This window comes from Oryza brachyantha, chromosome 1, assembly GCF_000231095.2.
Source record: "Oryza brachyantha chromosome 1, ObraRS2, whole genome shotgun sequence".
Lineage (NCBI taxonomy): Eukaryota > Viridiplantae > Streptophyta > Magnoliopsida > Poales > Poaceae > Oryza > Oryza brachyantha.
In genome coordinates, this window is record NC_023163.2 from 3,977,836 (window position 1) to 3,990,294 (window position 12,459).

Genomic DNA, 12,459 nt, shown 5'->3' on the forward strand with positions numbered 1-12,459 from the left:
CACGCCCAGAAATTTATATCAAATTTTTGAACAATAGCATGTATTAAATCTCGGTCCAGGAATCAGCCCGAGTACACACTATAACAAATTAATACACGGTTCCATGACTTAAAAATAAATAAAAACAATTATCTATCAAAATGCAGTGGAAAAGGAAAACAAACTAAACCATCTAATCTTCAGCTTCAGTTGGCGATGACGGCTCCACACCACAGACATTCTCGACGGCGGACTGAACCTTAGTTCAACATTTGGAACAAACTTCTAACTCAGGCTCTAGCACTTGCTCTGGTTGGGAAAAAATTAAGCAAGGCTGAGTACAAACCACCGTACTCAACAAGTAACACCCAAGAGAGGGAGAATAATGAATGCAATAGGGTATCAAGGATATGCTAAGGTTAAATTGCACAAAGCAACAGTAATTTAGCAAAACAGTAGATAAAATAGACTGAAATAAAAGTAAAGTAAAGTACTCAAAAAAATCATTCACTGTTCAACGTACACCACGTTGCAACAGGCCCAGACCGCTGTCAAACGTTACACCACGTAGCGACAAACCCAAACCACTGCCAACGTTACACCACGTTGCGCAGGGTCAAACCAGTTCCAAGATTAATCAGATTATAAAAGGTTCAACTAATCCCAGTGAATCTGTCAATTCGCCCAATAACCGCGGGCACGGCTATTCGAATAGTTTTACTCTGCAGAGGTGTACAATTTCACCCTCAAGATATGGCTCCTAAGCATGTTATCATGTCCCAACGTACCACCACGATACCTCAATACGGAAACCATGATAAGACCTTTCAACTAACCCTCTCTAGACAATCGCACCATACTTCAGATTTCGCCCCCTCCTTTACATCAAGTCGGGCAGCCCCCTCTTGTGCCTAGGTGAATCCGGAAGCAGCATAGGACCATCGTTACACCACGATTCCCATCCATACTCCATCACGCCCACCCTTGCCTGGGTACGTCGAATAGGGACAAGCTAGACTACAAGTCTCACCGTTACCCATTTTGGCTTGTGGTTAGTACGTGTAAGACTTTTAGGGTTTCCTAAGAACCGGTCCTTAATTGCCATGGGCACGACTCTCAAAACCATGCACCCACAGCCCACCATAAGCAGTATTATTATAATTAATCCACAACGGGAGATTAATAATGATCACAAACATTAAAGGTCTATCAAAGTTTAATCAATATTAAGTAATAAAAGGTGAGCTAGTTGAACTAAGCATGGCTAAGCATTGCCTAAGCCTATTTCTGGTCAAATTAACCCTGGGATAACAATAATAATAAGTGGAAATCAACGGATATAAAGGTAATTGCCTAATAGATAAATAAAACAATGCATGTTTGAATGTAAAGCAGGGATTTTATAAACATGGGATCAATATGTTCAAAGGAGGGTGCCACTTGCCTTGCTCTGACCCACGAGGAACTTCGGCGACGACTTCGAGAACGAACGACACTTCGACGGGGTCAAAACCTACGACAAACAAGCAAAACAAGCAAAAACAAGCTATAAAACTACTAAACAGAGAAAGAAACTATTTTTAATGGATTTTTGGCATTTTTTTGGATTTAATGAAACTTGAATGGACCTAAACGGAGACTAGATGAATTAGCTATGAATTTTAGAAATTTTATGGGTTTTTTAGCTAAACAGAAAAGTCCTAAATCAATTATTGCGCAATTAAATGGGGTGCTAACGTCAGCGAGGAGAGAGGGAGGCGCTGACGGCTGACAGGTGGGGTCCACCTGTCAGTGAGGGGGAGAGGGGAGGAAAGGCTGACCGGCGGGCCCGAGGGGAGGAGAGAGGAGAGAGGGGGAGAGTCGGCCGGCTAGTGGCTGGGGCCCGCACGGCAGAGGGGGAAAACGGGGGAGGGGGAGAGGAGTTTGGCCGGGAGAGGAGGGAGGCGACGGCCGGCCGAGCGGGCGACGGAGGGCGGCGACGACGACGACGATGGCCGACGGCGCGAGGGCGACGATGGTGGGAACGAGCGACGGGAAGGGGCGACGGCGGCGGACAGCCGGCGTCAAGGCGCGACGACGGCACGACGACGCTCTTCCGCATGGCGGCGACGGCGTGAGCGACGGCGGCGCGGCGGAGGGCGGGCGCGCTCCGACGGCGAACGGCGACAACGCGGCGGTGACGGCGAGGCGACGAGGATGGTGGGTGATGACGCGGCGGCGACGGCCGGCGACTCGCGGCGCCCGGCATCGGCGACGCAGCGAGGGCACGGCGGCGACGGCAGAGGGAACAGGAGAGGGAGGAGGAGAAGCGCTCACCGCTGACGACAAAGACGGCGGCGCGTCGGCGAGGGCGAGGCGGAAGTGGTGACGCGGTCGAGCGGCGGCTTGCGGCGTTCGGCAACGAGATCGGCCGACGACGGCGAGACGACGGGGCGCGGCGGCGTCTCGAGCGACGGGTGAAAGGTGGTGAGGCAGCGCGGGAGAGGGGAATTTATAGGGGAGGTGCCGCCGGCTAGGGCGGAGGCGGCGGTTGGGGAGGAGACCGAGTCGGCGACGGCCGGATTCGGCAGCGACCGTTGAGGGCGGCGGCGGTGACGCGGGCTCGGTCCGGCCGGCCGAGGGAGGCGAGGCAGACTTGCGCGGGCGGGCGCGACGCACGGGCAAATGGGCCGGTGGCCCAGGAGGATGAGGGGGAGCGCGTGCGGAGGGGAGGAGATGGGATGGGCCGGCTCGGCGGGGCGGGCTGGCTGGTTGGGCCGGCCCAAGGAGGGGGGAAAGGAAAATGAAAAAGAAGAAAAAGGGAGATAGAAGGAAAAAGGAAAAAGAAAAAGAAGAAAAATGGAGAAAAATTGGACTTCGGCCTAATTTGGGAAGGAAGGGAAAAAAAGAGGAAAAAGGGGAGCCACACTTTTGTCGAATTTTAAATTAATTTGTTTGGCAAAATTTTATACTCTGTAATTTAAGTTTAAATCTTGTTAATCGATTTAGAAACACGATTTAATTAAATTAATTCTTTTAGAGGGATTTTTTCTGAGTTAATTAAGCCAATTATTATTTACGGATTTCTTTTACGAATTTAGGCTGGGGATAAAACTCCGGGCGTGACATCTGATCACTATGATCTAATATTTGTCGAGACCCGGTGTGTACCCGAGACCCGGTGGATAACCGTTGAGCGCGGGCGTGAGTACAATGAAACTATACCTGTGGGCCGTGGGCATACTCGCGGGGGTAAAAGTTAAGGTCGCGGGTATGCACGCGGGCGGGTAAACCTTTACCCGCAACTTACTCGACCTACTGGCATCTCTACAAAGAATCGATGTGATGTTTTTGGAAAATAAATTTGGGAACTAAACGCCCTCAATTCCAGTTCTTTTCTCGAAAAAAACACATCGAATTTTTGGACATCTAAATACAACATTAAACATAGATAAAAAAATAAAACTAATTGCGCAGTTAGGGGAGAAATTATGAGACGGATCTTTTATGCCTCATTAGTCCATGATTAGTCATAAGTGCTAAAGTAACCCATATGTGCTAATATCGGATTAATTAGGCTCAAAAATTAGTCTCGTGTTTTCCAGGTGAGCCGTGAAATTCGTTTTTCATTCGTGTCCAAAACTCCTTTTTAAAATCCGGTCAAACGTCAGACGTGACATATAAAAATTTCCTTTTCTCTAACTAAGTGGTTGTTTGGATCCAAAGACTTTTTTGTTCACATCGAATGTTTGGACGTTAATTAGGAGTATTAAATATAGACTGATAACAAAACAAATTGCATAAATAAAGACTATTTCATTACACAAAATTTTAAAGCCTAATTAAGCCACGATTAGCAAATATTTATTGTAGCATAATATTCGCTAATCATGGATTACTTAGGCTTAATAGATTCGTCTCGCGAAATAGTCCAGAGTATAGGGCGATTTTTATTAGCGGTCTATATTTAACACTTCTAATTAGTGTTCAAATATTCGATGTGACAGGTACTAGAAGTTCTGGGGAAACAAACGGCCCCTAAACACCCCCTTAGGTACTGAATATTTTTTGTTTTATTTGTCACGTCAGATATACAGACACACATTTAAAATATTAAGCATAGTCTAATAACAAAACAAAATTCAGATTCCGTCAGTAAACTACGAGACAAATTTATTAAACCACATTGCCATTTAGACTTTTCTTTTAAAGACTCCAAAGATGACCCATTTTCTCGGTATTATAGGCTGTAGCACTTGTTTTTCAGGAGATCAGGCGGCCAAAAATATAAGCTAATGCATGCGAACTAATCTCTGCATTTTTTTTCTCTTACCGAGAGCATCCCAGCAGTACCTCTATCCCACCCTTCAGCTTGAAAATAGAAGGATGCATCGTAAAAATTTAGGTCCAGTAGAAATTCATCATATTCTCTATTTTTCGATGTCATCCATATTAGGAGAAAGAAACTCCATATTTGGATGTTCTCTCCATCCTTCAAATAGATATGGAAGATGTCATACATGAATAATCTGCTAGAGTACACAAAGATATAAAGGATAGAATTGTTTTAGATGATCATGCAAATGAAGATATGGATGATAAGATTTAGATGAGCTACTGGAAATGCTCTGAGGCCGCGTTTGGGAGTGCGGGTGGGGAGGTTAGTTATCTGGCACAGAAAATATAGTAATAGATTATTACATAACTAATTTATTGATTATTAAAAAATAAAATAGATTAATATTATTTTTTAAAAACAACTTTCCTATAGAAAATTTTTGCAAAAAAATACACCATTTAGCCATTCAAGAAACATGCGCGAAACACGAAAGGTTTAGGTAACTTAGTCCCTGAGGGCTGAATGCGGTCTGAGAGAGGGAACGGCATTCACTAAGGTTTGCCTATACATGTGAGACATGCAGTTCTGCTTTCTTTTTTTTTCCTTTTATACATTTAATAATTTATGCACAATATGTAACGGATAGAGGAAATGATTCTTTACTCATTCCACAAAAACGAAGAAAGTCTTTCATCATACGTTACCTTTTGGTTAGCTAGGGTAGTTATACTTTTTCAAGGCTACGAGTAAGTTAAGAGTTTGCACTTCAAAATCCCCCCATTATCTTATCACAAAACCGGTGGTTCATATTATAATGTCTTAATCTTACAAAGAACCAGCTCGGGAAATGGACTTCACGACACTGATCTTCCATAGCAAATGGAGCCTAAATAAAGATTTTTTGACCATTTTTCCTGCAAATAGATTTGTCAGATTTTTCTGTTATGTGGAGTTCAAAGAAGGCGTAAGGAGGAGGTCGTCACCTTTACATGCTGGCCAGGAAAAGCAGATGTTCTCAGGGTCTCCTGTGTTTCGTCGTTAGGCTTTCTTCTAGGTATGCTCAGGATCAAAGCCACCTGGTCACATGTGGCTGCCGTTGCGGTTATGCGATAACCGCTATCCCAGCGTTGGTGGATTCCCTCGCTCGGATACAAGAAATCAAGTTCCACTACCTACAAAAGAGACGTATCAGATAATATCTCAAACAATTTCCAGGTTCAACTGATAATCGTTGTAGTTTGCTGCTAAAATGAATCCAGTTTTACGAGGCTTGTGAACACTACAAAATCCAAATGTACCTGATGTGTAAAACCAGCATTTCGGGACATGACCACAGCCCAGCGACTTCCTGCTGTGGCCAAGGCAGTAACATAGAATCCCTCCTTCCACTTTTTGTTTATCCATTTGAAGGGAAATGAATCACTTACTTTGTATGATTGCTGTGCATATGGTGTTCCTGGAAAAGTACTTAAGTCAGTTCTTGTCCACAAACACCAACAGTCAACATTACAAGATATCCAAGCATTTGTGCTGTGAATGGCCTCCCACCAAAACATGTACAAGTAGAGTATATCTCACTAGACATTAGTGGCGGCACTTTCTGAATACTTTGATACATCACATTTAACAAATTTCATCTCATCCAGTATTATCTTGGTCCAGGGAATATTTTAAAAATGACATGTTTGTCCAAATGCATGTGTAGCACTTTATGGTTATATCTTCCTAGCTAGGGGCAAAAGATTGATTTTAGTATATAGATAAATTATGTCATGTTAAAAGAAAAACTAAACCGGTGGGGGGAAGATGGCCCCCCAGAAACCTCAGCCAAAGCTGGCCGAGAAAGGCCATGGACCCTGGCCCCTTGACACGTCGATTCCCCCCACTATGGTTTGGGCCTGTGCTTTAAGGCCCCTGCCCACCATAGGTTTGTTTCCTAAAACATGTTTTAACCAAGGGGCCAATGAGTGACCTTTTCTTAAACCCCTCTGAAAATTCATTCCTGGCGGGAGTCAAACCCCGAAGCTGGTTGTTGCTAATAGAGCGCTACAATCACTAGGATACAAACCTGTTCGCAATTATCCCATTTTATATCAATGCTATACTGCTTGGCATAGTTGCTGATTTATCAAAAAGAGATCTTTGTTGGCAAATTCAATTATATTAAAATCCGATAATTTCTCACGGTTTAGATTAATATCCAGTTATTTCGGTATTTGATTGTGTTGTACACATTTCATGAATTTACTCTCTCAGATGAACCACTGCGCTTGTAACATAATAATCCTAGCATCGACCATGCAAATTCAGGAGTACAGGCATCAAACTTAAACAATATATTACCTGTCGACATGATCACCACCGAGCTTCCATTATTTGCACCAGCCAAAGCAGTAATATAGTAATTTCTCTCCCACTGCTCCATTATCCATTCCTATCAAAGCACATGCAAGTTAAGTTGTAATTATAGAAAACAATACCATGAGATGACAATTGGGATGCAGCTGAGAATATTTGATTAGTATCCAGTCATAGATTGAGAAAAATGCATGCTCGAAAGTAGGATGACAAGTAATTATTTACCTTGTGAAGAAAGTAATGGGAAAGTTCATGTACTTGAGAGGTAAAACCCGTGCCAGCATCCATAATTAAAGCCCACAGATTTGAACAAGATGAAACTGAACTTATAAACAAACCATCTTCATTTCCTTTTTGAATATGTGGTGCTAACCTATCATCTGATACATTGTAGTGGTATCTGAAAAATAATTGTGATCAGATAATAGAAATGTCATTTTACTGCTATAAATACCATGTCATACCTCTGCTTCATAGGTCGACGGGCATTATACACACTAATCCACTGGGTCGCTGGCATTCCCATTCTAATCTTTTTCTTAGGTTGCTCATCATCTTCGGCCACTGTGAGGCGGCCTCTCTTCTGACCAACCTGATATACAAGCTGGCAGCAATCCAACAAAGCATTATGCATATGACCACTATTACAAAAAGGAATAAAGCAATATTTAATATATCACTAGATTTTTCAGTTAACTATTTTCCAGCATAGCACATTCGATATTGAATGTCAGTCTCTACTCTAAAGGCAAATCTCTTCATGTGGTCTTGATGGCACAACACTGATTATATTTTAGTTCATCCTGGGCATTTTCAGTATTTGGTGTTTCATACAACAGAAAGCCAGGACAAGAAGTTCAAAGCCCTGATTTTTTTTACAACCTAGCCCTTTTTGAAATTTTTTCACAAATAGACCCCTTTAAAAATATTAACCAAAAATGACCCCTAGGTTAGCGCCATGTAGTGTGGCACTGAGGATGAACAGCATGGCGCCATGTAGCGTGGTGCCGAGGGGGATTGACCAGATCCACTGACGTGGTGGTGGTGGTGGTGGGGGAGGGGGGAGCCATGCAGCCTGGCGCCGACCTTGGAACCGTGGGCCCAGCCTCTTTTTCCCCTCCCCAAGCTCCTTTCTTCCTCCTTAACATCCCTCCCAAACCCAAGCCAACCCCTTCTTCCTCTCTCCTCACATCAAATCCTCTCAAACCCAATCAATTTAACCTTAGTTTCTGTCGGATTTTTGGTGTAATTGAAAAACACCATACATGAAAGAATATTGCACACATGCTTACACTACACTATTATAATTCACTATTGCAACACAATAATTGATAAACTAGGTCTATATCAATTACTAGGGTTTCACCCCGATCTACAAAATACCCAATAAATTCGAAAAAAAATAGGGATACTTAAGGAGGGTAACATACTTTGCAATTCCACTAAAAAATCCAACAAAAAAGAGGTTAAATTGATTGGATTTGAGAAGAGTTGGTGTGAGAGGAGAGGAGGAAGCAAGAATTGCCTCGGGCTTGGGGGCTGTGAAGGAGGAAGAAAGGAGTGGGGAGAGGAAAAAGTAGTTGGGTCAACAGTTGCACGGTCAGTGCCATAGTGTGTGGCGCCGACCCTACTACAACATTGGCGGCCAATGTGGCGGGCATGGACCTGGTCAAGCAAACTCGGTGCCACGATGTGTGGTGCCATCCAATGCAACCACGTCACCAGCGTGTATGGTGCCTAACTATGGGTCCATTTCCGGTTAATCAAACCATCTTCATTTCAAAAAGGGCTAGATTGTAAAAATTCAGTTCAAAGCCAGGTTCAAGAGTTGTTTCATAGCAGGATAATAATTTTCCTCCATTAAAATCATAAGGTTGCCGTTGAACAATAATTTAAAATTCTTGGGAAATAATACTGATTCTAACACTAGTGATGACTAATGACTCTCAAGCCCAATGATGGAAATCAGGAAAGTAAACTATTTACAAGTGCTGCGCTTTGATCCCACATTGGGAAATTAAAATTGAAATTCCTACCCATTCAAATTCAGACAGATTGAAATGGTTTAAGGAAAAAAAGTGGGTTACAGCAGAATAATGTACCTTCTGGGCACCATCAGTGTTTAATGGTCTGATATCTGGATTTGGACCAACAATGCCATCAAAAAGAGAGATGCATTTTGCATAGTTTGGCTCTTCATCAAACTTCAAGTTCACAACATACTCAACAAATTGTCGGAAAGGCGGTGGACCAATGCCACATAAAGATTCTGGAGATGTTGCCATCTTTTTCTTGCAGACAAGAAAACCTTTATTCTCTCCCTAAATTCATTCATGAATTAAAAATAAAATCAATGCATGCAGTAACAAAAAAGACAAAAATAATCAAACAAAGCTAACCTGAAATCCTTGCCAAGGCAAGCGGCCACGCAGAAGAAAAATAAGTGTGTATGCAAGGGATTCAAGGTCATCTCTCCTGCATCCGGTTCTTCCCAAGTGGGCATGCACGCTAGCATAGCGAACAGTACCCCTGTTTACAGTAGCAGGCACAAATGATAAGCATGCCGACACAGTAATGTGTAAAAAGATAGGGAACATAGTAAATTTCTATTCCAACCTAAAGATATCAGGTCTCTGGTCATATTCAACATGCTTTCCTGTACCAGCATCTCTCCACTTAGTAGCTGCATCAGTACAAAACAAGTTTAAAAGGAAGCAATATAAATAATCACCTGTCAACAAATTGACACAACATAAAGGTGAAAGTTGATTAAGAATTACCCAGCCCAAGATCAACAAGAAAAAGTTTCTTCCCTTCAGGAGTATCTGGAGGACCAAGCAAAAAGTTCTCAGGTTTCACATCACCATGGACGTATCTGTCATATACAAAGTTTGTTAGCTACAATTTCAGAGACACCATGCAAACACTCTTATCTAAAGAGCAGGTGGAGTTACCCTTTAGCATGCATCTTTTCTAGTATGGAGATGGCCTCTATACCTATACAAGCAACCATCTCAACAGACATCCTGTAAAAAAAAGACCACAGATCAATTATGAAACAGTTGCATCAAACTATCAAGATTAATTAGGAAGAGTGAAAAGATGCCCACGAGTGGGAATTGTTATTCCAAACATCCCAAAGGCTTGGTCCCAACATATCCATAACCTGCATAAAAATGCATATGGTAAAAAGCAATGTTGTTGGTCATTCTTAAGGAAAAGAAACCAACAAAACCAACTGGAAAGAGAAGTTTTATATCTCTGGTGCATGTTTGTATGCATGTGTGCAGTTTAAATAAGAGGCAATTTCCTTTTTATCCCTGTTTCGGATTCTAATACTGATTTTACCCCTTATTTTTAGGGTTTTCATTTTTACCCCTGTTTTTTTGAACTGAACCAACAGTCTGCCCCTCTTTTGGATGGAGGGACATAACGGTGTTAACTTGAGAGTTAAAAGTACTCTTTTACCCTTTCTCAAGAATTTCATTTTTAGCCTTGTTTTTTTGTCGCTTGCTCTTTTGCCCTCCGTTGTAAATCACAACAATATATATACAACAATAGGACAAAAAAGCAAATGACAAAAAAAAACATGGCTAAAAATGAAATTCCCAAGAAAGGGTAAAAGAGTACTTTTAACCTTCAAGTTAACACCGTTAAGTCCCTCCAGCCAAAAGAGGGGCAGATTGTTGGTTCAATTAAAAAAAACAGGGGTAAAAATGAAAACCCTAAAAAAGAGGGGTAAAATCAGTATTAGAATCCGAAATAGGGGTAAGAACAAAATTGTCCCTTTAAATAAATATCTGGTAAGGTTCCCCTACTAATATAAAATAGTCCATGCTCAATTACCATGATGTAAAACCCGCCCTGCTTTCCTTTGTAGTGTACCCGTGGGACACCATGATTTCCACTAAGAGTGCTGCACGAGGAAGTTTATCGTAAGTAGCAGATGTAAAACGTATCCAAATAATTGTTTTACTCACCCAAAAAATCTTACATGGTAGAGAAACAGAAACAAGAAATACTCACTTGTAGACTTGCCACTCGTAGGGAGCTCCATAGCTACAGCCTTTGCTGGTTCGATGTTCAAATTTTAGTGCAACCTGACAGAAATGGAGGATGGCTATTGACAAAAATACGAACAGGCTCAATTCCAACTACTTCAACCATTTAGGGAGATACACTGACCTCTAAAGCATTTGCACCAGAGTTCCTGTTGCCATGAGTAGGAGAGGAAATACGTCGGCCAACATATACTTGTCCAAATCCTCCCTTTCCAAGTTTCCTATCAAGCTTATAGGTCGGTGAATTTCCAATTTGTATCTGGTTCAAGCACACAACCCAATATTAATATACAGTTACTAATAATTACATGATATAAAATCATATAACGTTGTGCAAAAGGAATAATATGATGCAAAATTTCATCAGAGCAGCCATTGCAATGTTGCTGTTTTTAGTGAGCTAGGTTTCTAGCAGTTTGAGTGCAGGTGACATGAGGCACCTTCATTCTTGCAATAATCATGTATAATGGCTGTAATCCTGCTTTGATATAACGAAAATGTATCATTTCCCTAAAAAATTGACATACAGTTGCAACTACAATACAGCTCAACATGATGCACTATAAGGTTAAGACACTTTAGTCCCAAACAAATCTTTTATCTGCATGATGACAGCTGATCCTTATGGAACAATATTCAATCATATTTCCACTTGAATAACATAACACTCAGCATGTGAATTCAACAAATGAGATAAATAAAACAGGAACAGAGAATATATTAACACTAAGAATGCTTAGTTAGCCAAATGAATTTTATATATAACTATAACAGAAATGACCACAATTAAGCAGTCCACAAAGACTATGTTCAGTCAGCACATATGCCAAACACCAGAAACTGTATATTCATATTCATAGCACTAGTATCATAGAATCCATCAAATGCTACGTATGGAGTCCACCTATTAGCTATCTCATCAATTATCTCGCTGAAATGCATAACAAACTTCTGCTCAATATCACCCATACAGATTTTATCCTAGGTTTGCGCGATAAGCATTCTTCATTTACATTTAGACAGAACGAAACAAACAACACCAAAGCAAATATACCGGCCTGATCTCGGTCTTACCAATCTCAGTATCAAATCTAATGGGCGCCACTTAAAGGCATCCATCACAAGTTCCAATTAGTTCCATATGATTCTCTATACAAACAGTTCTACGCAGCCACTATCTGTAACCAATAGATATGCTTTGCTCCCCTTTTGTTGTCACCAGAGCTAACCGGAATTCAGAAGCTAATTTCAACCACTAGAAGTCTAGTACTACAGATCACTCAGTTCATATTGTAATACACCAGCGGCAGCATCTAATCAACCGAACCCCAAATGAAAACGCCCCCCCCCCCCCAGGTTAAATCCAACAAACATCTAGGTCACGCAGCGGAGGGGATAATCCGGTATTACCGTCTCCGGGAGCGGCGCGGGGCTCCCGTCGTCGCCGGCGCCCCCCTTGTCGGACCCTTCCATCCCCTCGCGCTGCTTCCGCTCCGGCTGCCCCACGTCCCGCGGCGCTTCCTCCGGGCTCGGCGACGGCTGCGGCGGCGGTTGCTGCTGCTGCTTCCGCTTTCCACGGCCCCGGCGCGCTGGCATGCTTCAGCGGCGCAGACCCATCGGCTCGCCGGGGGAGCGAGGCGATCGGGTCGCGCTGGGGGGCTAGGGATTGGCCTCCGGCGACGGGTGAGGCAGGTCGGCGGCGACGGGGAGGGGAAGGGGGGAAAAATCCAGCGGTTGTAAATG

The 12,459-nt window shown here is 42.6% G+C and overlaps 1 protein-coding gene across 1 annotated transcript; it reads right to left on the bottom strand.

Moving 5' to 3' along the window:
• Positions 1 to 4,938: 4,938 nt before the first annotated feature.
• LOC102703721 (casein kinase 1-like protein HD16) lies at positions 4,939 to 12,459 on the bottom strand. Its single transcript, XM_006643812.2, has 16 exons — positions 12,127 to 12,459; positions 10,841 to 10,975; positions 10,682 to 10,755; positions 10,502 to 10,571; positions 9,766 to 9,821; positions 9,610 to 9,681; positions 9,436 to 9,530; positions 9,272 to 9,338; positions 9,055 to 9,184; positions 8,758 to 8,976; positions 7,120 to 7,259; positions 6,881 to 7,055; positions 6,641 to 6,731; positions 5,596 to 5,753; positions 5,281 to 5,469; positions 4,939 to 5,211 (listed from the first exon to the last, which is right to left on the bottom strand). The coding sequence occupies exons 1-16, from the start codon at positions 12,310 to 12,312 to the stop codon at positions 5,152 to 5,154; spliced, it is 1,917 nt and encodes a 638-aa protein (XP_006643875.1). The 5' UTR covers positions 12,313 to 12,459; the 3' UTR covers positions 4,939 to 5,151.

What these genes read in the sequence shown, in the direction of transcription:
- LOC102703721 (XM_006643812.2), bottom strand. Translation starts at nt 12,312, where the DNA reads ATGCCAGCGCGCCGGGGCCGTGGAAAGCGGAAGCAGCAGCAGCAACCG. An exon ending in TGGAATAACAATTCCCACTC is followed by an intron (nt 9,682 to 9,765) that starts GTGGGCATCTTT and finishes TTTTTTTTACAG; the next exon opens with GATGTCTGTTGAGATGGTTG. An exon ending in TTCCTGGCCAGCATGTAAAG is followed by an intron (nt 5,212 to 5,280) that starts GTGACGACCTCC and finishes ATCTATTTGCAG; the next exon opens with GAAAAATGGTCAAAAAATCT.